The sequence below is a fragment of the Rana temporaria genome, chromosome 7, assembly GCF_905171775.1.
Source record: "Rana temporaria chromosome 7, aRanTem1.1, whole genome shotgun sequence".
Classification (NCBI taxonomy): domain Eukaryota; kingdom Metazoa; phylum Chordata; class Amphibia; order Anura; family Ranidae; genus Rana; species Rana temporaria.
The window spans coordinates 188,168,854-188,191,024 of NC_053495.1; the positions used below are offsets into that span (position 1 = coordinate 188,168,854).

General features: G+C 44.3%; 1 protein-coding gene across 2 annotated transcripts in view; it reads right to left on the minus strand.

Annotated features, from left to right (window-relative positions):
- Positions 1-22,171, minus strand: part of AK5 (adenylate kinase 5) — a 299,264-nt gene that overhangs the window by 233,200 nt on the left and 43,893 nt on the right. For both annotated transcript variants that reach the window (XM_040360665.1, XM_040360666.1), the window contains 2 exons: positions 2,353-2,539; positions 353-520 (listed from right to left, as the gene is read on the minus strand). In XM_040360665.1, coding sequence (XP_040216599.1) covers positions 353-520; positions 2,353-2,539 — 355 coding nt within the window. The remainder of the gene's footprint in view (positions 1-352; positions 521-2,352; positions 2,540-22,171) is intronic.

Genomic DNA, 22,171 nt, shown 5'->3' on the forward strand with positions numbered 1-22,171 from the left:
GGAGCCCACACACCATCGTTTTTAATGACATAAAAAAAAAACATAATTTTTTACAACCCGAAAAACGGTTGTGTGTAGCATAATTCTCCTACCCTACCGGCCTGTTCAGTTTAGACAGGGTAGTATAAAGCATCAATCAGAAGGAGAGCCTAAAAGCAAAAAGCTTTTGCATAGTGCTCTGTGGATCCTTTTTGCACCCTGTATAAACTGATCACTGTAAAACTTAAGATTATATATTAATAGAAAAAAAAACACAACAAAAAGGCAACATATCAATATGAAAGCGTGTACATTTAAAAAATAAAATAAATCACAAAACCATTACAGTTTCCCTTTAAAAATGCATACATACCAATTACCAGTATAATTTTTGGGTGTGGTCTGGATGGATCAAACACTTCATACTCTTCAATCAATTCTGCTGTTTCTGAGAGGTCTGTATCACTTTCTATGGAGAATTGGTGGATAGGAGGCAGCCGGTCATATCTCCGATAAGGAAAGTTGCAACTTTCTGGCAACACTAGAACAAAAATAGCAGGGTATAACAATATCAGGGAAGAATTCAGAAGAAAAAAAATGACTTCATTACAACTGAAGGAAACCTGTCAAAAAAGAAAAATGCAGGCGGCTTTTATTGACTATCTGCTGATCAGTGGTGTACCTAACTCAGGGTGAAGGGTGCTCTCTGCCCCGGGTACAGCAGTCGCGGGTTGATCTACAAATGTAGAGAAATCGTTTTTTTCGGGACATCTGAAATACTACAATTTCATATTTGTCTACAGCGTAACTTTAAAAATTAGTAATTTGGTAAAACAAAATAAAAAATGATCTGACATTATTTGTAGAAGAAAACAGAAAAAAATATTTAAAGTGTAAGTTTACCTTTCAGAAAAAAATTAAAAGATGAGCTAACACCTAACACCCTCTCCAGCCCCCTGTTCGCTGCCGTACTTAGATACAGTTTCACCATCCACACAGCCCGCTGCAGTGGTCCTGGGGTTTGGAAAATGTGCGGTTCTTCCTCTTCTTTCCCTAGGAACACCAGGACGGATCAGAGTGATTCTGATTGGACAGCACCAGCACATGACCAATTGGACAACCTGATATGTACCAGCTTCCCTAGGGAAAGGTTGAAGGAGTGAAGAAAGAAAAACTGCATGGTTTTCAAACCCCCGGACTGCTGCAAAGGGCTGCGTGGTCAGTGAAAATATATCACTCATGGAGGGAAGTGCAGAGGGGACCGGGGGGTGAGCAGGGTGTGGGATGTTATTTCCTCTTTTCTTTTTTTCCTGATAAGTGGAACTAACCATTTAAAGCTGAGTTGTCAGAAAACAAAAGAGGGCAGAGAGCTAAAGTTACACTCTGCAGAGCTTAGTGAGGAGAGCTCTGAGTGCTGATTGGGGGGGACAAACCTCCCTTCACACAGCAACAGAGCTGGGGCTATCAATCTCAGGCTGTGTGCTGGAGCTCCCTCCCCTGACACATTTTTTCTCTTGGTGTCAGGAAAACTTGTCAGAAGTAAGTCATGCTAAGAGCAGAGGAATGAAGCAGCAGGCTTCACACTTTGTGCTCTTAACCACTTGCCAACTGCCTACCGCACTTGAACTGTGGCAGGACGACTCTATTGCGCGAAACAACGTACCTGTTCGTCATTTTGGGGGGGGGGCGCGCCGATTGAACACAGGGGAAGCCAATCAGCCAGTCCAGCGGATCCAATGTCTGCTGGCCACCCGCGATCGTTCCCCAGAGAGGCAAACATGGCAGATCGTCGTTCTGACAGGGGAGAAGATAGAGATCTTGTGTTCCTGCTAAGCAGGAACACCAATCTCTGTCTTCATCCAGTCAGAGCATTCCCCACACAGTTGGCAAGCACCAGCTAGGCACACAGTTAACCCTTAAATATGTAGCAGAATACATATTGGCCTAAACTGATGAAGAATTTCAATTTTATTTAAAACATGTATTGGATATGTTTTATAGCAGAAAGTATAATGTTTTTATGTTATTTTCAAAATTGGCGCTCTTTTTTGTTTCAAATACCATCAAAAGAAAGCTCCATTTGTGGGGAAAGAAGGACAATTTGATTTGGGTACAATGTCACACGACTGCGCAATTGTCAGTTAAAATAATGCAGTGCCATATCGCAAAAAACCTTCCGGGACTGGTTAAAGTGGATAAATGAGTACGCACTAGGGAGGGATATGCTTTGTTCATATTTCGAGTCTGAGGTTTACAACCACTTTAAATAAAAAAAACCTTAGCAGGTAAAAACAGCTCATATGTATTTCATCTGTGTATTTAAGCAGTTTGCCTGGATTAAAACTTTGAAGAGTAAACAGCCTTATATATTACCATTTCTGAAGAATGCCCGCCGGCCCTGTCCACCGTTGAGTGGCGGTAAGTTTCTTTTATCCGGACCCACGAACGTGTCCCACTTCACCTTCTCTGACCCTCCCAGTTCTTTCACTTTTTGCAAGCAGTTTTCTAAGTAATCCACGGGATCATCTGGCCTGTAGTACATTAATCCATTCAGAAGGCCCTGCAAGTATGGAAGAGAATATTCAGGGTGAATGCAATTTATTTTATATTGATCTACTTGGGGTGAACACGAGGAATCAGATCATGAGTTTACAACCGAGAACTAATCTGCTACTGTTCTGAATTAACAATTATCTGGTGAAAATGAACATAGAAGAAATTATATCGGTTTCACTTTGTGTGAAAATAATTTGTGGGAAAGCGTGCACTCAACAAGATGACAATGGACCACATTTTTTTTTATTCCCTTTGTATGGTGAAAAGTTCAGGACCCAGCCTCTAAGTATTGACCATCTATGGCCACCATAGGCATGCACAAGGGGTGTGCCAGGTGTACCTGGGCACACCTTTAACACTCTGTGTGGTGCAGACTCCCCCCTACTGCCCGGGCTTCCCCCTGTGTTGCCCCCACCACCACAGTGTTGCTAGATTCCCTTCTCTCCTGTCGGCTGCTGCGGGGGAGGTTTCAGGATGAAGAGCAGGGGAAAGGGCTAGTCAGTTAGCATCTGCAAAATCTAACCCATCAAATTGTATTTTCTTATGGGCATGGCTCTCAACAGCAAGTAGGCAAAGAACACTTAGTCTTTCACAGGTCATCGTGGCTCTCAGATAATTCTTTATCAGTGCCAATTTGCTAAACAACTTTTCTCCCGAACAACTGGTGCCCACCATGCTCAAATATATTTTAACGCCTGGAAAAGTATCAGCAAGCTCTTCATCATGTAATAAAACTGCCTGTTAAGATGGAGTAAGATATGACCAAGCTTGGCAAAGGCTGCAAACTGGACAATTACCTCAACAAACACACTACTAAAGTCTTGAATCAAAAGAAGTTTCATATTTTATAAAGAAAGTGTCAGGGCTGGGCTCAGCCCTTCCTTCTGTGAGCTGGCCGCTCAGCTGTCGGCTAATTGCCAGCTCCTATCTCTCCACAGTCACTCATCTGTTGATGAGCCTGCTCGTCAGTCCTGCCTACTTAAGCCGTCCAGCTCAGTTGCTCTCTGCCAACGCCTTGGTCAACATCTCCTGCGTTCCTGTTGAAGACTTGCTTGGCTGACGTTCCTTCTGGCTCCAGATCCTGCTTGCTGTTCTACTACGTTTATCTCTGGCTCTGACATTTGGCTTGGCTGACTATCCGATCCAGTTCCTGAACTCTGGCTATGTTTTGACTAAGCTTACTCTGTTTATCTTTTTATTATTATTATTATTATTATTAATAATAAACAAGTGTGATTTAACTGTACTTCTGTCTCGGTCTGATTCATGGTTTCTGACAGAAAGTCTGTGGTCTTTGGCAGGGAGGCCCGGGGCAATTTCCCCTATTGCCTCTCTATGAATCTGGCTCTGTTCTTGTTGACTTCAATAAAGCAGTGTAGATGGCAATTCAGATGCTGCGTTTGACCTGCTTTGCATTTCTTTGGACAGGTTTTAATAAGGTGCATTTAAATTGCAGGTCAAAAACAGCCTTTTCATGTCAGTAGGTGTGCATTACTCTTGAACGCGTGCATTTGAGTAGCCCTGCTTTTGACAAGTACACATGTCTACATGATCCCTAAAAAGCTTCAGGACAGTTATTGATTTAATTTAAATATGGGTAATACATCGCTACCAAAAATCATCTGAGTAAAATTTGTCATAAATAAAATATGACCATACAAAGCAGCAATTTAACATAACACATAAGCCAAAAAAAAAAAAAAAACTGTGCTAAATAAAAAAATAATTAATTTTTTAATTAATGATGAAATGGTGAAAAGTTTGTGCAAAAATAAGTCCATAAGGTGACGTGATTTCCATACAATTCTTGACTGAGAACTTCACCATGAAAGTTGTGACAGTAGAGAAAAAGAAACCTCCACCTCATACAATGGCCACTTAGCAGCTCCTGAAACCCCCCTATTACCGGAGGTTTAAGACACTTGTGGATCTAAAACCAGCCGGGACCCTTGATCATCCAGGGGGATCACGTTGTTTGAGCCTCCACCGCCCACAGGGATTCGATCACAGAGGGGTTCCAAGAAAGTAAAATTGTAAAAGTGTAAAATCGCTGTGCCACTTCTGCCATCCTGTCACATTATTTGCATTAGGGTTGTCATGTTGTTTCGGATACAAATGATGTCTAGCCTAATTAGAACAATCATGGAAGAAACCTGTGCGACATGCACAACAGGTCTATAGAAATCTCCTGCATTTGTTTTTTGTCCGGTTTGAAATATGACATTGGTTTGTTCTTTGTCACTTTTGTTGGAGTGCCGATCATTCTCATCGTCTGGCTACTCTCCCACACACGGCTTTGTAAATTTCATTTTGGTTCCTCCACAGGGTACTGTTCCCTTCTCAGGCAAGACGGATTATTGCTGTCAGTCGGTTATTCTTTCCATATATAAATCTTCAGATAATGCCATAGTTATGAAAGTATTGGGTACAAACCTGCCTTGTCAGCCAACACATTTATGACAACCTCCAGATCACAAGCTCTAGATCTCCTCTTAAAGAGACCTTGTCACTAGATCAGTAATTTCAACAAAAATCTTCCAATAAGATTATAAGTGCATTTAACATTTCATGCTTGTTATTTACAGTGGAACCTCGGATTGCAAGTAACTATTTGTAAAAATCATAACTCGGTTTGCGAGTGTTGTCTCGCAAAACGAGCAGGATTCAGGCCAAAGCGGTGTGCAGTACCGTGTTTTTCGCCTGAGGTGGAGGGCACCAGAGCCAAGCAGCGCCGTCCTTGGGCCTTTCTGGCTGTTTCTGAGGCTCTCTGCTCCCCCCCACCTCTGGCTGCATGCCATTGAAGTCAATGCAGAACAAATTATTTTTGTTTCCATTGACTTCAATGGGGAAACTCGCTTTGATATGCAAGTACTTTGGATTACGAGCATTCTCCTGGAACAAATTATGCTCGTAATCCCTTGTGTAGACTTCCAAAAGCCCTGTGACTGCTGTTGGGTGGCACCATCTTGGATATGATATCAGCAGCCCCAGTAGACTAAAATCTGTCACTCAAGTGACTCTATAAAATAGTTTCTCAACCTTTAACTCAAGAGGAACCCAAAAAATAATTGTGCGGTCTCCATTAATCCATGCTTAAACCAAGTCATTGGAGGTCAAAGGGAAAATGCCCAAACTAAATGCAGCTGAACTGATCATTGGTGGGATGGAGTTGGTTCTGCCAAGTAGCATTGGCCCTGGAACTATGATGGCACCATCAAACTGAAGGCCAACCATCCTCATCTCAAAGAACCTCTGGAGACCTCTGAAGAAACCCTAGCTCTACTACGTTCCTCAAATAATAAAGGTTGGAAGTGTAATGCCTCGTACACACGATTGGAAATTCCGACAGCAAAAGACCGATGTGAGCTTTTGAACGTAAATTCCGACTGTGTGTATGCTCCATCAGACTTTTGCTGTCGGAATTTTTGCCAGCAAAAGATTGAGAGCTGGTTCTCAAATTTTCCGAAAGAAAAATAAATACATTTTGGAAAATCCGATTGTCTGTAGCAATTCCGACGCGCAAAATTCCGATGCATGCTCGGAAACAATTTGACGCATGCACGGAAGCATTGAACTTCATTTTCTCGGCTCCTCGTGTTGTTGTACGTTACCACGTTCTTGACGGTCGAACGTTCAGAGAACTTTTGTGTGACCGTGTGTATGCAAGCCAAGCTTGAGCGGAATTCCGTTGGAAAAACAATCCAAGGTTTAGGTCTACTTCAGTTCCATGTGCCACCATATTGTTACCCATTACCATGACTATATTAGCAAGACCGAATCAGTCATCAATCGGCACCTTAGACATTACTGTTCTCATTACTTCCATTATGTTCCATTGCTACTCCTTCCCATATAGGACAAAGCAACGGGTTTAGCTAAAAAGACCCTTTCACTAGAACAACCATCCCATAAGATTATATATGCATTTAATGGAATTATTTACCTGTAAAAGTACCCCTTGTGTAGACATCCAAAAGCCCTAAGACTGCTGCTTGGTGCCGCCATCTGGGAAGGGATGTCAGCAGCCTCAGAGCTGTCACTCAAGTGATACTTTTTCTCAACTTTTAACTCAAGGGAAATCCTAAAAATAATGTTACGTCTCCAGGAATTAATGCTAAAACCAATTCATTGGAGGTCAAAGGGGAAAATGCCCACCCCTAAATCCAGCTGAAATGGTAATAGGTGGGATGCAGCTGATTTTGCCAAGTAGCACTGGCCATGGAACTATGCTGGCACCATCAAACTTAAGATCTGCTCCTTCTTCCTATGGGTGCCCTTGACGAGCCGTGTGCTCCCGCCCTGGGCTGTGTCCATCCATAGGTACACATGCCATGCCCCCTGTCCCTTTCTTACACTGCTGCCATTGTCTCCTGTGAGACCAAGAGCGGTCAGTTAGAGACATCAGGTGAGTGTTTAAGGATAGGGGCTGGGGGGGAGGGGACAGTTACTGGGTGTTTTTTAGCCATAATTCAAGGAGTACATTAAGGTAAGAAAACAGTTAGACTTTAAAACCACTTTAAAAATTACCTTTGCTTTTCAATTTGCAGCTGCTGTATTTTTCTGTAAAAACGACAACCTGGAGACATTCTGTACACTGTTTATACACAAAATGCCTCCAAACATGTCACTTCCCACTTGTGTGAGTGGCTCACTGAGTTTTCCAGAAGTCTGCACTACATACAAGACAGATTTTAGGAATCCCCTACAACAGAAATGTAGGTTTTAGTGAGATACTTCCCAATGTTTAAATGCTTCTAGAGGAATGCAGACCCTGCAGCTTCCCTCATTAGAACACAGAAAGTGCACAATGTCATTATAATGAACCAGACCCTCCCAATCAGTAAGAGTACGTGATCATTCTGATGAAACAAACAGCTATCTGGAGTGGATTTGTCTACTCAAAAGTGGAGTTACTCTTTAATATCTGGGGGGCCCCTTATTAAAGGGGGCTCCTGGATTCCGATAAGCCCCCCGCCCGCAGACCCAGACAACCAACGGCCAGGGTTGTCCTCATCAACATGGGGACAAGGTGCTTTCAGGTGGGGGGGCCACATGGCGTCCCCCTACCCCAAAGCACCCACCACCCCATGTTGAGGGCATGCGGCCTGGTACGGTTCAGGGAGGGGGGGCGGTCACTCGCTCGTCCCCACCCCCTTTCCTGACCGGCCGGGCTGCGTGCTCGGATAAGGGTCTGGTATGGACGGGCGACTTTGAAGCCACCCCAGTGTGAACCGGCACTGTCATCTGTATGGTTTAAAAAAAAAAAAAACCTTATGGGCAATAAGGATATGTAAGGAACCTGTAATACAAGACAATAACTAGAACTATATATGGATTCAGATTTACTATGAACTGAACTGACCTCTGATGTGGCTGCTCCTTTGGGTATACACAATGCAATATCCGTAGGATGCTGCAAGCTCTATAAACACCACATTCTAGAAATAAGATAAGGAGGATGCTGATGGGTTCCAGGTCACGTATGCCGGGTAAGACTGATTTTCTCAGTTTTTGTACAAATTATTGTAATACTGCTGTAATTACAGCTTAGGACAAAGGTGCATTGATCCGATTGATCCAATAATCTTGTGGCTTACAAGTTGCAATTAGAGAAATTCTAAGATTGCTTGCATGTCCTTGTGAAGATGTGTAGAAAAAAAAAAAGAACAAAAGGATTCATAAGCTGTCTATCCACAGGGGGTTTTAGCAGGTTCAGGCAGAATAAAACAGCAGAATCCGATAGTGAGGGGATTTGATGGGTCAGTGCTCAACTTCTGAGGGTCAGCTTCTTATAGGTTTTACCCACCAGCTTCTTATAGGTTTTAAAGATTTCAATTGACTCTTCAATCTCAGGTCTTATGCTAGCCAAATATTTTTAAATTGCTCTTGTTCAGCCCCAAGGGCAGAATGAGAGAAAGTCATTTGCTCCTGCATTTAGGAAAAAAAGCATGGATGGAGGAATCTGCACTGCTGAAAGATAGCTGCAGCAATCACAGCTGTCTAAATACTTGAGAAGTTATTGCATTGGATGGATGCAACCAGGGTGGCAAAGGTTGCACTTGCGACCGTCCTGTCATCTTGGCAGGACTGTAAGGCTCGGTTCACACTGCTGCAACCTCAAATTCATGCGACTTGCTTGTGACTTTTGTGATTTAACATTGAAGTCTATAGCACTCAATTCCCACAAAAGTCACAGAAAAGTAGCAATGATTAAGACGGCACTAATTGAAATGAATGTGTTTTGACTTTTCATGCGCACAAGTCGCATTAGCAGTCATATTAGTGTGACTTGGGGCTTATAAAAAGTTCTGAGACAGATGGGAGTAAAGGCTCTGGCTCAGAGCAATGAGCCCTGGGACTGATGGAAAGGGCCCCAGAAGTCAGGGGGCTCTTCAGGTTTTCTTACACCGGGACACTGAAGCTTCTAGTTACGCCTCTAGATGCAGTCATCCTTGCCCAACAATTTTTCAATAGAAGCTTGTTGAGCTTATGGTGCCTGCTGTGCCACCCATGGCTTGAACTTCTTCCAATTCCTGCTGAATCGGTCGAAACTCGATTCATGTATGGCTAGCCTCTCTCTCTCTCTCGCTCTGTTGGGTTTTTATTGCTTTTAATGATAAAAAAGGATGGTGTAGTCTCTATGATTTAGGTTGGTGTAGCTTGGAACATTTCACTTTGGCAGCCTCAAATACATACCAGATGATAGTGGATATGTAATCCCTTAGCATCCTCTTAAAGCTCCCTCAAAGTCAAAACTATTGTCAAGGGCTTACCTTAAAGCACAGCTATGACTATGTAAAAAAAAACTGTTTTGTGGCCCCTACCACGCCTGCTCTTAAGCAATCTATAATTCATTTATTAAAATAAAGGTTCTGATACCAAATAATACTTACTGTTCCCCAATCCTCAATCACGTGATCTTCAATCCTGCCGCTTCCAATGGTGAAGACCAGGCAGCTGAAGCTACTCTGCATGCCTGTCTCTGACAGGTCAACATCATCATCATGCCTACACTTCATTGCAGGACCAGCGTCCATGTAATCAGGATGGTGCGAGACCATGAATCAAGATAAGTATTAGGGAACAAAATATGGACCTGTAGGAAAAGCCAAATCACTTCAATAAAGTCGGGATTGGGGACAATAAGAAAGAATAACCCAGAAGGTTTATGCGACAAGGGACACCATAACCATCTGGGTTGTACAGTCTACTATCAAAGAATCCTGTCTGGCTCCCAGTAAATGAGCCATCTTTTTTCAAGTTGTTGTACATATGATCGTAACTATCTGTTCCATGTGGTGTTGTGAAGGGTTTTCGCTCAGTGTTAGTGCTTTCCAGTGTGTTCAGTCCACACCAGAAGTGCTGTTTTAAGCCTCATACACACGATCTGACTTTTCCGTGGATTTTTGTCCGAAGGGGCGTTGGACGTGAACTTGGTATGCATACACGGCAGAACATTTTCAGCCAATATTCACCAAATCATGTGGTTTTTCAGCTCTTTACCACCATCCTTTGGGCAACTTCTGCTATTGTTGTCTGATTTTTAGCATTGGTTCTGAGCATGCATGTTTGTACTTTGCATTTTAGTCCGATGTACTTGTGTACACATGATCGGATGATCCGACGTAACACATTTGTTGTTGGAAAGTTTGAGAGCATGCACAGCGAACATTTGTCCGTGGAAATTCCGACAACAATTGTTCGATGGAGAATACAGACAGTCAGATTGTCCCATAAAACACGTCCGTCGGACCGTTGTTGACGGAAAGTACGATCGTGTGTATGGGCCTTAAGAGTTTGCTGGCTCGCTTATATTAATAAAACTGAAAAGTTCATACAGAAAAGCAGTTTCCCACGCAGGGGTTTTCAACATCAACACGAACACAGCCTCTTGGCTTTTCTAGCAATGACTCTGCTCAGACCTGTTGACTTGGTCCTCAAAACCACCAAAAACAGCACCTCAGTGCTTCTGTACACACCAGGGGGCAGATTCATCAATAGATACGCCGGCGGATCTCCTGATCCGCCGTCGTATCTGTGAGACCCGACGGTCGGATCTGTGAGATCCGACGGTCGGAGCTATGCGACTGATTCATAAGAATCAGTTCCGCATAGATCTCCCTTAGATCCGACTGGTGTAAGTGACTTACACCAGTCGAATCTTAGGCTGTAATCTCCCGCCGGCCGCTAGGTGTCGTCGCTATTTTTTACACGTCGTATATGCAAATGAGGAAAACCGCCGATTCACGTCCGTACGCCCGCCCGTCGCTCTTTTTCTACGTCGTTTCCGTTCGGCTTTTTCCAGCGGATAGCTACCCCTGCTAATATGAGGGGTAGCTAATGTTAAGTATGGCCGCCATTCCCGCGCCGAGATTCAAAATTTTTACGTCGTTTGCGTAAGTCCGTCGGGAATCCCGATGGCCGCAATTGACGTACCCGCCGCTAACAATGACGTCCTAGCGACGTCATTTGGAGCATGCGCACTGGGCTTTTTCTCGGCGGCGAAAAGTTAAATCGGCGCGGGAATGCGCCTGATTTAAATTGTACACTCCCCCTAGCCGCGGAAATTGCATTCCGCCGGGGGGAGTTAGGATCGGACGGTGCAGTTTGCGAGGTAAGTGCTTGGTGAATCATGCACTAGCCTCGCTAAATTGCACCGGCGGATCGTAAACCAGGTAGATCTAGCGGATCTAAACATCCGCAGATCTACATGAATCCGGCCCCATGTACCTAAGCTCTCTTCCAGCTCTTTGTTGCTCGGTCACCGTCTGCTCCTGCACTGGGCAGAAATACATGCCTGTCTGGCCCATGCCTCCCCCCTGACTCCTGGGAAAGCATAGGTTCATCCTGACCCATTTGCAGAGACCTACTGTCTCTCAGGTGGAGTCCTGAGTTATGCCCAGGTTTTCATTATAACAGCTGTCTGCACCTGGACACACCCTGCTGGTCTTTTGCAAAACCTGGACATTAAGTTGGAGACTTCTTCCCACCCAAAGGACTTCAAAGTCTCAGAGGTCCTAGCCCTGATCCAGGAATTACAAAACTGGGAGAAAGATAAAAAAAAAAAAAAAAAACACTTTTCAATTGACGTTCTGGAGTCCCCACACTCTACATATATGCGAACCCTGTGTCACTTCCCCTAGATTTTCGTAGTGGACAGGCCTTACACTGTCACAACCATCACACGTGCATAGAATGTTCAAAGGGGACAGTCTCTGTTATTGCCCATATAAACTGCTGTTGCACTATAATTGTCTGACAAGCATAAAACTAGCAATGTCTAAATTATATAAGGTAATAAAAATGTTTAAAGCTCAAGCTAGTTACTGTATGAAAATAATGAACAAGCTGGATTATTTACCCTATTACTCAGTTCTTCAGGTTTTTTCTGTGCTGTACGACCAGTCCCACGAAGCCGCTGCTCTGGGTGCCTGACCAATATTATGTACAATGTAGGACTAGCAGCCCTGCATTGTTTGTGAGGTCAGCCTGGGCTGTCTACATCTCAGGAGCCTTTGATTGACCTATGAAGTTAAAGCGGAGGTTCACCCAAAAACACCACTTTGGACCATCAGCTAAAGTATGCCTTTTTTTTTTTTTATGCGCTGTACTTACGGTTTAATCCGTAAGTTTCGTTTCAGACACCCGCGGGGAATGGGCGTTCCTATGAAGAGTGGAACATGATTGACGGCTGGCTATGGCGCGTCCCACGTTCCGAAAATAGCCGGAGTAGGACTCGGCTCTTCACGGAGCTATACGGCGCCTGCGCATCAGACTAGAAGCTGACTGCGCAGGCGCCGTATATGTCGGCGTCCTATTTCGGAAGGCATGACGCGCCATAGCTGGACGTCAATCAAGTACCCCTCTTCATAGGAACGCCCATTTCCCGGCCGGAGTCTGAAACAAAAGTTACGGATTAAACCGTAAGTACAGCTCAAAAAAAAAAAAAGGCATACTGTAGCTGACGCTAGTATGCTCGTTTGTATGGTAGATCAAGAATTTTTTTTTTTCAGGGTGAACCCCCGCTTTAAAAAGTAAGTATTGTGCTTATCCCAAACCCCCGAGGCAGACCAATGAGTAGACAATTTACTGAATAATTGGGGCCTTAAGTGAGGCTCATGACCTCAAAGGGCCACACATAATATTCAGTGAATGCTACAGAAAACAGTCATAGGACCGTGTGCATGCTACAGGAAAAGGTCAGAGGTTATGGACATGCTACAAGAAATAGCCAATAGCTGCAGATACACTACAAGGGGTGATCATTGCATGCTACAAGAGATGGTCAGAGACTGCAGACATGCTAGAGGAGTAGTCGGAGACTGGATGCAAGCTTAGGCAATCATAACAGAATATCGTGTGTAGCCCTTTAATGTCAGGGGACTGACTTCGGGCCCCAGGTATTCGGTAAATTGTCTACCACTGATCTTGGGGGTTTGGGATAATAAAAATGATCTTTTTACTTGTTCCTCCGGCAGCTAGTGCTCTTCCCAGCTTTTTCATCATAAAGCAGTGGTAATAGCAGTGATTTCTAGTGTAATGCAATTCTCATATAATGTGTCTGCAGCCCAATTTGAGAATGAAAATTACATTACACTAGAAATCACTGCTATTACCACCCCTTCATGATTTAAAGGTTCCACATTTGTCCACCCTACAACCACCCTATAAACTGCTTGTGACATTTGATATTTCTCTCAGCACGATTCATTCATTAAAATTTTACACACACACACACATATATATATATAAAGAAAAACATATATATATTTATTTTTTACTCTGATTAATTTTTTTTTTAATGAATCTTGCTGAGAGAAATATCAAATGTCACAAGTAGTTTATAGGGTGGTTGTAGGGTGGACAAATGTGGAACCTTTGAATATACATTATAGAGCCGTCATTATCCGCGGTGTCGTCAGTGCACGTGTGGGCACCCAACTGTGACAGCTTGCAGCTTAAAAGCCGGGCGCGCCCTCTTAGTGGCCAAGCAATCTTCTGGGACCTGTGACGTGTCCCACAAGATTGCAGAGAGGGAAGAGGAGGAGTCGCCTAGGCGGCCAAACGGAAGTGGGAGCTGGGTAACTGTTAAAACTAGGTACCCGCTACCCAAACAAATGACATGCCAAATGTGGCATGTAAGGGGGTGAGGAGTGCTTAAATGCAATAAAACAATTTATTAAATATATATATTTTTTTATTTTAAATGTCCCCTTTAAGACCATTGGCCGGAAGTGATGTTTGACGTCACTTCCGTCATCCAATGTTATGGAGCCGAGTGGGGGCCATCTTTCCCTCACTCGGCTCCATGCTACTGGGGGGGATAGGATCGGGTCGTCTCCACTGCTATCGACTGCTCCGGTAAGCAGCGGAGACGACCAGAGCACAGCCGCGGAGACCACTTTTGTCTGAAAACAGACCGCCCACCGTTGAAGAAAACTCCAGGGTTATGGCAGCTATCTTTAGCCATAACCGCGGTATTCTATGGTAAAATACCAACGTACAATGACGGCGGTTTGCGGGAAGATGGTAAAATTATCAGTCAGCAGGGCTCTAATGAGGAAAGTTGAAGAGTCTGCATCCCTTTAGACATGATTTTCAAAAATGACATTTGTTGCAGGGGATGCTCAAAATCTGATTTTGTATTTTAGTGCAGACTTCTAGGAAAATCAGTGAGCCAATCGCACAAGCAGAAAATTACAAATTTTGGGTGGCATTCCGTACACTATCTGTGTATAGAATGCCTCCAGGTAGCCATAATGTATTGCATATTACAGAACCGTGATTGAAAAGGAAAGGAAATTTGTATTACCATTCAATTACAATATGTTCCAAATGTGTACGCTATAAATATTTTTTTTTTATTTGCAAATTTTTCTGCCACAAAGTAGAATTTACCTTTTAAGCAAACACAAAATCATAGACTCTCTGCAGGGGCCCTGGGGGCCACTGAATGAGTGGCAAAGGGTGCCTGGGGCTCCTGTGAATGCAGGTCAGGCACCAGGACCCTAGACAAATCAAGTTTTTAAGCCATGCAGGTATAAATCCAACATTAAAAAAGAAATGTAAAAACAAAAAAAACAAAAAGGGAAAGAAGAAAAAAAAAAAAGGGAGAAACATATGTACAGTATATATTATGCTTAGGGTGCTCTGCCACACTCTGGTTTGTCTAAAAATATGAAACGCAGAAAAAAAATTAACTGTAGGAAGCAGATAATCAGTTACTTAAAGTCTTAAAAGTTTGGCTTGATTAAAATTTAATACGCTTAAAATGAACTGGCCCCGTTGGTATTAAGTTAATTAAATTAGCATAAATGGGATTTAAAATGCCAGGGGTTACAGAAATATTATTATTACAAAAGCTACTAATGATACTGTAAGAGTACGAGAATCTGTTCTATAATAATTTATACTGGTATTTAAAGTATCTAAACCAAAAATGCAATATATTACAGTTTAAAAAGTTCCTAAATTGGTGGCTGCATTCGTTTTTTGGGGGGGATTTTCCCCCCGTTATCGCATGGTGATCCTGCCAGTGACACACTTCCTGACTTAGGGTGACAATGGTCACACGCTGCACTGTATCTATGGAGGGAGCCATGGTTGTCACTAGGCTGCTCTTCTAGTTTGGAACTCGCATTTTAGATGAGGATCAGCAATTGCAGCCTCCTTATGGCCCCTTTCACAGGACGGATCCTCCTGCTCAGCAGGGGATCTGCCCGTTGATCCCCACTGAGCAGGCGGATGACAAGTCAGTGTCTGCTCCGCTTATGCAGAGCAGACACAGCCCTCTTTCCTCTGGGCATTAGCGGTAAAGCTACACTAGCGGGGCACTTTTAACGCACCGGAAGGAGTTAAATGCGCTCACTTAGCGCTGCTTTCAAAGAGAAAATGGTATCACGTTGCTGGCAGGCACCATCAGTTGGGAAGTCAATGAGAAACCCCCAACAACCTATGAAGGAACCCTACAGTTCCATGGAGATGGAGCCCTAATTGTGAAAATCTGTTCTAAAAATGTAAATTCCCTACCATAGCTCCTTGCATGTCATAACCCTTTCCTCTTCTGAGAGTTTCTAATTACTGTTTTTGCTGGCCCAGCATCTTCTCCCCACATAACCTTTTATGTAGCAGTTGGAAGAGGAGCAAAGGGGCAGCCATTCACAACTAGGGTTCTATGGAACCCAAAGGTTTCTCCAGAGGTTCCTTGAGATGCGGCTGGTTGATCTTCAGTTTGATGGTGGCAGCATAGTTCCAAGGCCAATGCTACTTGGCAGAGCCAGCTGCATCCTACAAACAATCATTTCATCTGCCTTTAAGGTGGGCATTTTCCCTCTGCCCCCAATGAATTTGTTTTAGCGTGGTTTAAAGGGTTTAGAAAGCGCCAAATCCGAGTTTGCTAGGGCTGCTGACATCATATCCAAGATTGTGGCAGCCAGCAGCAGTTTCAGCATGGGCGTAGCATAAGGGGTTGCAGGGGTCACAATCGCAAAGGGAAGATTATTGTTGAGATGAATGGAAAGGCAGCAGGGTCTCTTCAGGAAAAATCTGTTGCTTTGCCTTATATGGGAAAACACAGCTAGGAGTAGTAATGCAACATAATGGAAGTAATAAGAACAGTAATGCTGCTGGTATAGTCATGGACTGGTAATAGGTACAAATATGGTGGCACACAAAACTAGGGCTGCCACCCAACTGGTATTCACCCAGACAGTCCAGGTTTTGAATCATAAAAGAGGAAGAAGAAACAACAACAGGATACTTGCTGAATAAAGTCTTTATTGTGAACAAGCACAGTACTTTCACGTGAAACGCGTTAACTTTAATCCTGCATGATTGTCTGACACACCACAATAAAGACTTTATTCAGCAAGTATCCTGTTGGCTCTGGTGTGCGACCATTTCTTCTTCCTCTTTATGCTACCGACGGTGGTGAGCCGGGGTCTACAACTGAACGTTGCCTGAAGAGGTGTGTGTGCTTCTTCTCAGGTTTTGAATCATGGGTCCGGGTTTCAGACCACCTGTAATCCCAGACCCATTATTCAGACTGGACTATGGCTACTCAATTAACCATGTACCACAACTGCTGAGTGCATAGCCGTGAAAACAGGCCTGGACACACCCTAATCACCAGGGTTGCCAACCGTCCGGAGGGCTGGCTGCAGTTGACTAAGCCGAGTGCCAGTGATACTCCCTCACACTGCCCAGAACCAGTAAACTCCCCCCCCCACACGAAAAAGGAGAGGGCTTGATCTGCTCCTCCTCCTCGAACCCCTCTGTGACTGACTGGCAATCCCCGGCATGCTGTGACTCGGAAAAGGGATGTGTGGGCAGGAAGTGTAAAGATCAGGAGCTGGCAGATACATTGTGGATGAAAGATGCCAATGCCAGAGCCTCCATCCCCAGGGAAGGGAGTTCACCATCCACTGTCTGACTGAAGTCTCCCCCTCTTCCCTCCTGCCTTGAGCGAGTGAGTACACTAAGGTAAAGGGGTACTCTGATGTAAGAAGGGTTTTGGGTACTCTAATTTAAGGGGGAATGCTGAAAACCCTGATGCAAGGTGGGTTTTGGAGAGCAGAAACCCCCTTACATCAGAGTTCTTCTTCACACCGGAGTCCGACATGTTTGCTTAAAAAAATAAAATAAAAATTGACGTGTGCCACTGAAGTGTTCCGGTTTGGCTTGAAGAAAAAGTGTAACCCTACGTGGAGCTGAAGTAGTCCTTATGCAGCAAACCTTTATTATTGGAAGAAAGAAGTAGAGCCTCTGCCTCCCTTACCCTCCTCCTTTATTGTATTATGTTCTATACTACAGAACAAGTGCCCTCAGTCTACAAAAGGCATAGAACTGGATGTGAGCAGGATTCAAATTACAACCGTATGATAAAACTGCAAGTCTCGTGCATAAAGACCATATTCCTGGTATACAATACCAACCTACTGGCACACCGTGGGTTAATCTGTAGCCAACGGTTCCACTTAACAACCGTACCAAGGACACGGCTTCAAGAAAAAACGGGTATTAAATCCTCATACGCAATCAATGGAACAGCTATTTAATGAGTTTATTGACAAGGGTTAACAATTAATGATAGCAGGTTAGCGGTAAATGAATTAAACTGATTTTAAATCAATATGTTTGGCAGATTTATTAGCCACGTGCTTGATATGCAATTGCTGCACATTCACATTGAATGCTGTTGAGAAATGTGATCTGAAACGGACCATAAAGTCGATCTAAACGCTTCCCTGCCAACATTTAATTTGCGATAGCACTGTTTATCATAAACAATCCCCTTTTTTTTTTATAAAATAATGTTTTACCTTTTTTCCCTCCTCCTTTGCTGCTGACCTCCTCCAGCTTCTTTGGTCCCTTTCAGATGGGCAGAATTACCATCCGTTTTACCGCCCCCCCAGCGCTTACTCAGATTGGCAAAATACAGCCGGACGGGGCATTTTTCAATGCAGGGTGCAGAGTGTGGAAGGTGCTACCACCTGTCAACCTTGCCCATTAAGTGCAATGGAGCTGCGCAGCAACCGTATGCAGTGTGGCATGGGTACTGTGGCATTACAGGGTTAAATCAGGCATTATAATGCGTCCTCATGCTTGTCAAATGCCCCCTGAAAAGCAAACCGAATAAAGATCACTTTGAAGAGGGCACCATAGTCCAACACAAGTGTAAGGACGGGTTCACACTAGCTGCGGCAATGGCTCGCAGCAGGGGGTCCGGTGTGTTATTGTTCTCGCAAATTAAGTCCGAATTTGTGCCTGAATTCACACTTGAAACAGATCCAAAGACGCACAGGACTCTTTTCCAGTGTGGACACAAACATAACAGAGAGTCTGTGTAAATTATCCCTTTTTTAATCGTTTTTTACATAAAAAAAAAAAAAAATCACATTTTTTTATTTTAATATTTTCTTTTACAGGACAGGGAAGCCGGAAGTGCCATGGAAGGAGGGGGTAAGCGTGCAACACAGTGACAAAGCGGCACATGGGGGGGTGGTAATCAGAAGTAGGCAGAACAAGGAGGGGGATCGGTGCGGGGGCAAGCAATTACAGGAATGATGCCCTGTATCTGTCCCTGCAGCAGATGAAAGCTGGTGGGCCGAGAGAGAAACCAGCTTTCAGCTGCTGCAGGGCCTCTTTCTGTAATTGCCCCTCCGCCCGACCACACCGATTCCGCCTGCTGTTCGGGCCCCCCGTGTGCCTGGGCCCCCTACAGGAGGACTTGTGGTCCCCCCCTATTAGCAGCCCTTTCCCCTTCCGACCAATCAAGAGGCCAAAAACCCAACAACAGGGGAGGAGGTGACAGCGGGCAGCGAGGCATGTAACTGCCACATCGTTGGCATATTGGGGATGTTGGGATTATATTAGGAATACACTGAGAGCGCCTTCCTATCACACTTGGGCTGTTCCCGGAATGACTGACTCCTGTATGCTCATTAGTACGATGATTTCCTCCCCGTCAGCCAATCAAGAGACCGAAAAACCCGGCAACAGGAAAGAAAATGACAGCGAGTCGGCATGGGATGTGATTGCCGCATTGCTGGAAGGTGGAGGTGAGTATATTGGGAAGTTTGGTTCCACTAAGGTTTCATGCCTGCTTGACATTCATTCACTGTGCGTCCAATCCTGGTACTTTTGTTCACCTGGGAGGCAAAGATACAACTTTCAGCCCCAATGCCTTTAGATTGTCAAAGTCTATGGGAGGTTGAAAAGCGCTGTGGCTGGATGCCGTATGTAGTGGTACTCGCGTTTAGGCTCGGTTTACACTGTTGCGGGTGGCTGGCCTCTGAGAGACCCTGACGAAGTCCACAACTGGACAAGTTCCCCAAACACACTCCACTCCCTCTGTAATGGCACAGTGCCACCTACAGGATAGCATGAAAACCTGCACCTGCCTACAAAAAGGACTCACTGCAAGATTTGTTTATGCACATAAGAGCCCATGGGTAAATGCTACCTTAGCCCCTTTCACACGGCAAGCCCGCTCGGATCCGCCTGTCCGTTTTTCAGGCGGATCCGATGAGGCCATCCATTGACTCCTATGGTCAGGCGGAATTCAGCGAAGATGTGTCCGCTGACACCCATCTGCCATCTGATCTGCTAAAGACAGATTTATGGCGATACGTTCGCCATCCGTATTGGTGGATCAGATCGGCTGAGATCTGATGAAAACAGACATGCTGTCCGTTTTGGTCCGATCTCTCCGTAGGAATCAGTGGCACTCTTATAGGCCCCTCCCCACTCAGTGAGCAGAGATGGACCTGTCATCCGCCAACTCAGCAGAGATCAACGGAGCGATCTCCTGCCGAGCTGGCGGACTCCACTAAGCGGATCCGCCTCGTGTGCATGAGGCCTTATGGGATAAAGTAGTTAAAACTGTACTGTGGCTTTCTCCATCAGCTTATCCCCCTTAGGTATTATCTTTTGTATCACCCCCCTCTTAGATTGGAAGCTCTAACGAGTAGGGCCCTCTGATCCCTCATGTATTGGATTGTATTATAACTGTATCTTCTCTCTCTATTTTGTAAAGCGCTGTGCAAACTGTTGGAGCTATATAAATTATGTATAAATAATTAAAATGGGACTGCAGACTTGAAAGAATGAAGTGCCATAGCATATGCCATTATGCTATTGCATATTTCGTTTTACTTTAGGGCTCATTCACACCTAGTGCCTGCATCAAGGCAGACTGAATGCGATGACACAGCTAATTCTATCACCGTCTATGTGCCCAGTTCACACCAAAGAATTGGGGGTGATTTTCTAAAGGCAAACAGACTGTGCACTTTGCAAGTGCAATTGCGCTAATTTCCCCCAGAGCTTAGTGAATGTGGTGAAATTTACTTGGTAAAAATACCCAATCAGGTGCAAATAAAATAAAATACATATAGCCAGATTCAGAAAGACTGGCAGAACTTTGAGGCGGCGTAGCGTATCGCATATACGCTATGCCGATGTAAGTCAGAGAGGCAAGTGCTGTATTCACAAAGCACTTGCCTCCTAAGTTACGGCGGCGTAGCGTAAATGGGCCGGCCCAAGTGCGCCTAATTCAAATGTGGAACATGGGGCGTGTTTTATGTTAATGACTGGTGACCCGACGTGATTGACGTTTTTAACGAACGGCGCATGCGCCGTCTGTGGACATATCCCAGTGTGCATTGCTCCAAAGTACGCCGTTTTAACATGAACGTAAATTACGTCCAGCCCGATTCGCGTACGACTTACGCAATTGATGTAAAAAGATAGGCTTGTTCCGACGTCCATACCTTGCATGGGCTGCGCCACCTAGGGAGCAGCTTTATCTTTACGCCGGCGTATCTCTTACGTAAACGACGTAACTAGTTGAGACGGGCGCATGGACGTTCGTGAATTGGCGTATCTTGCTCATTTGCATATTCGACGCGGAAAACAACGGAAGCGCCACCTAGCGGCCAGCGTAAATATGCACCCTAAGATACGACGGCGTAGGAGACTTATGCCGCTCGTATCTTAGTCTAATTTAAGCGTATCTGGTTTCCAGAATACGCTTAAATTTTACGACGGCATAGATTCAGAGTTATGACGGTGCATCTACTGATACGCCGGCGTTAACGTCTCTGAATCCAGCTAATAATTTTTACTTGCACATGATTGGATGACGGAAATCAATAGAGCTTCACCAAATTCACTAAAAAAATTAGCGCGACTGCACTTACAAAGTGCACAGTCTGTTTGCCTTTAGTAAAGCAAACCCATTGTGTTGGTGTGCACTGGAGAAAACTGCATTACAACACTTGTAGAACATGGAATTTCAGAAAAGTTTGAAAAAATAAGGAAAAAAGCACTGCAGTGGGTTTAACAATGCATTGCAGCATGGCTTCACAATGCACATCAGCGTACATGCATTATGTGTACGTAGATTTTTAGTCAGACAATAAAGTTAAAGTGGAAGTAAACTTCCATTTTTGGTTTTACCTATAGGCAAGCCTATAACAATGGTGGCCATACAGTAGATGAAAAATCGTTCGAAAATCTGTCATTTGGACAGTGCGTTCGTTTATCGTCTAGTTCAGGGTTTCTCAACTCCAGTCCTCGAGGCACACCAACAGGTCATGTTTTCAGGCTTTCCATTTTTTTGCACAGGTGATTTGATCAGTTTCACTGCCTTAGTAATTACCACAGCCATTTCATCTCAGGGAAATCCTGAAAACATGACCTGTTGGGGCGCCTCGAGGACTGGAGTTGAGAAACACTGGTCTAGTTAATGGGCACATATCGAAAATCGGTTGCGACGTATTTGAGCCGAAAAAAAAAAATCGAAGGAAAAGTTTGAAAAACTGGCCGAACGGACGATAAATTTAATGTGCTTCTCGCCTGAACAGTTTGCACTGGGCTTATGTGACAAGACTAACAAAAAATGTATTCATTTATGTCAGCTGAACAATTTATCGATCAAATTTCAGTCATTACATGATGGCAAAATCGTTTTCTCTCACGACCAATTGTTCGTTTTTGGAAAATTTGTTTGAACAATTTTTCAACAGGTGTATGGTTGGCATAAGGCTTACTGGCAGCTCCCGTGCGCATGCGCAAGAGTGACGTCATTGTGGCTCCGGCCAGTCACAGAGCCGGAGTCTGTGAACCCGGAAGC